Below are 1,801 nucleotides of genomic sequence, written 5' to 3' on the forward strand. Positions count from 1 at the left end.
ATTATGTCAAAGTCTCAAAGATCCAACCTATACCTTCCACGATGAGCTGGATGACGCTGAATATGCTCCCGTTGACGGATTCACAGCGGTACAGTCCGCTGTCCCCCACAACGGGGTCTTTGATGGTGATACTCTGGTCATTGTTGCCCGGACTGCCGAACACCCACTCCACTCTGTTGGCGCTGCCTTCCGCCATGCCGTCACTGGGCCTGAGCAGACTTGTGTTGCCGTCGGGGCTGACCTTGTACCACTGAGCGTAGGTGTCAGACTGAAGGTGGGCTGGTCTCATGCACATCAGGTTGATGTCCCAGCCTTCGTTTATCTTCAGGGTGTAGGCTGTCAGTTCTATGTTTCAATAAAGTTAAACAGCACCCATTTTACAACCAGGTGTGAGGCTGATTAATCAGTGCCCTTTCAAATCTTTCCACTAGTGACATCACACTTGGGAGTGTTCACCATCAGAGGTATTATTCACCTGGTGGCCATCTTGGTTCAATCTTGGTTCTACATGCAGGCTGGGAGGGGGAACTGAATGCGGAATGTCGCAAGATGGTTGCTTGGTTCTGAAAGGTTTTTTTTAACCAGTACCCTATTTTCTGATCATTTTGGGTCCAAAGGACTAGTGCAGACAGCAGTTTCTGAAACTTGTCCAGAATTGAGCTAGAAAGCTGCAGTCGTGATCTGCATGAATAGGCCTAAATGTAGTCCAATGTGGTGTGCCAATGTATGTCTTCCAAAGGGGCTTGTATTATATTCTAACATCATGAATGTTTTTCTTCCCTTATGCTTTTCTATTGTGTCAAACCGAGTCTTCCTCAGGGGAAGTCTCAGGGGAGTTTAAGTTACAGATTGAGATTGCAACCTTCCCTTGAGCGAGAATTGGTTGGACGCAAAAACAAACAAACCGGGGTCAATTTCTCTGTAGGGAGCCTTTCCATAATGTTAAAATAAAATAGGAGCCTGACACTGGTAAAGTTAAGCACTTTTAGAGGACATACATTGACGGGGCGCTAAACCTGAGGAGATAACATTGCAGCCGGTTTTCGTAGCTTAAAACTGCAGAGAAAATAGCATCCTGGTGGAACAATCGCAAAGTTGGTCCACCAGGGAGAGGACCCCGGGGGGTCGATCTACCCAGCACACATCTGGGTATATTCTCCCACTTGTGATGTCACAAGTGGACAAATGTTATAATGGCATGTCATGTTCACACCAGCCTCTGGTGATTAAGCAGGAATAACAATGTCAATAGGTATGTGGTTAAAAAGGGATCTTTGTGTGAAGAAGGAGGAGGCTACTCACTCTCTACTGTAATGGTATGTGTGTTCATCCACACTATGTTTTCCTCCCGGGCAAAACACTCATAGACTCCCTCACTGGCGGGAGTGATTTTAAATACGGAGAGAAACATGCTGTTCTGCTCGAACTTGAAGTTTGGAGAAGGAACGATGCCTTTTCCTGTTGGGAAGCCAAATTGAAATTTACTGTACTATTTTACTGTTTTAGTATTTAGAAACTTTCATCATAAATTCTTAATTCACATACATATTATCAATGAGCAGGTAGGGGCTCGGGATACAGGTGAATTGCAAAACCCAGATCCTTTTGCCATGGAGTCAAACACCCTAACCATTAGATTACTTTGGACCCCCAATAGGCTTTTATTCTTACAATATTCTGGTCCCTATATAGGGTACATGATGCTTACAATGGGTAACTAATGTGTTAAATTAATGGCTTTGAACTGTTTTATATTTTAAAAGAATAATCATAATACCATTGTGTTTCCACAAAATGGGCA

General features: G+C 44.0%; 1 protein-coding gene across 1 annotated transcript in view; it reads right to left on the reverse strand.

Annotated features, from left to right (window-relative positions):
• Positions 1-1,801, reverse strand: part of serping1 (serpin peptidase inhibitor, clade G (C1 inhibitor), member 1) — a 52,002-nt gene that overhangs the window by 5,414 nt on the left and 44,787 nt on the right. The window contains exons 2-4 of the mRNA XM_060047263.1: positions 1,778-1,800; positions 1,303-1,458; positions 34-345 (exon numbers count right to left, since the gene is read on the reverse strand). Of these exons, the coding sequence (XP_059903246.1) occupies positions 34-345; positions 1,303-1,411 (421 nt within the window). The 5' untranslated portion in view covers positions 1,412-1,458; positions 1,778-1,800. The remainder of the gene's footprint in view (positions 1-33; positions 346-1,302; positions 1,459-1,777; position 1,801) is intronic.

This window comes from Gadus macrocephalus, chromosome 3 (genome assembly GCF_031168955.1).
Source record: "Gadus macrocephalus chromosome 3, ASM3116895v1".
Classification (NCBI taxonomy): Eukaryota; Metazoa; Chordata; class Actinopteri; order Gadiformes; family Gadidae; genus Gadus; species Gadus macrocephalus.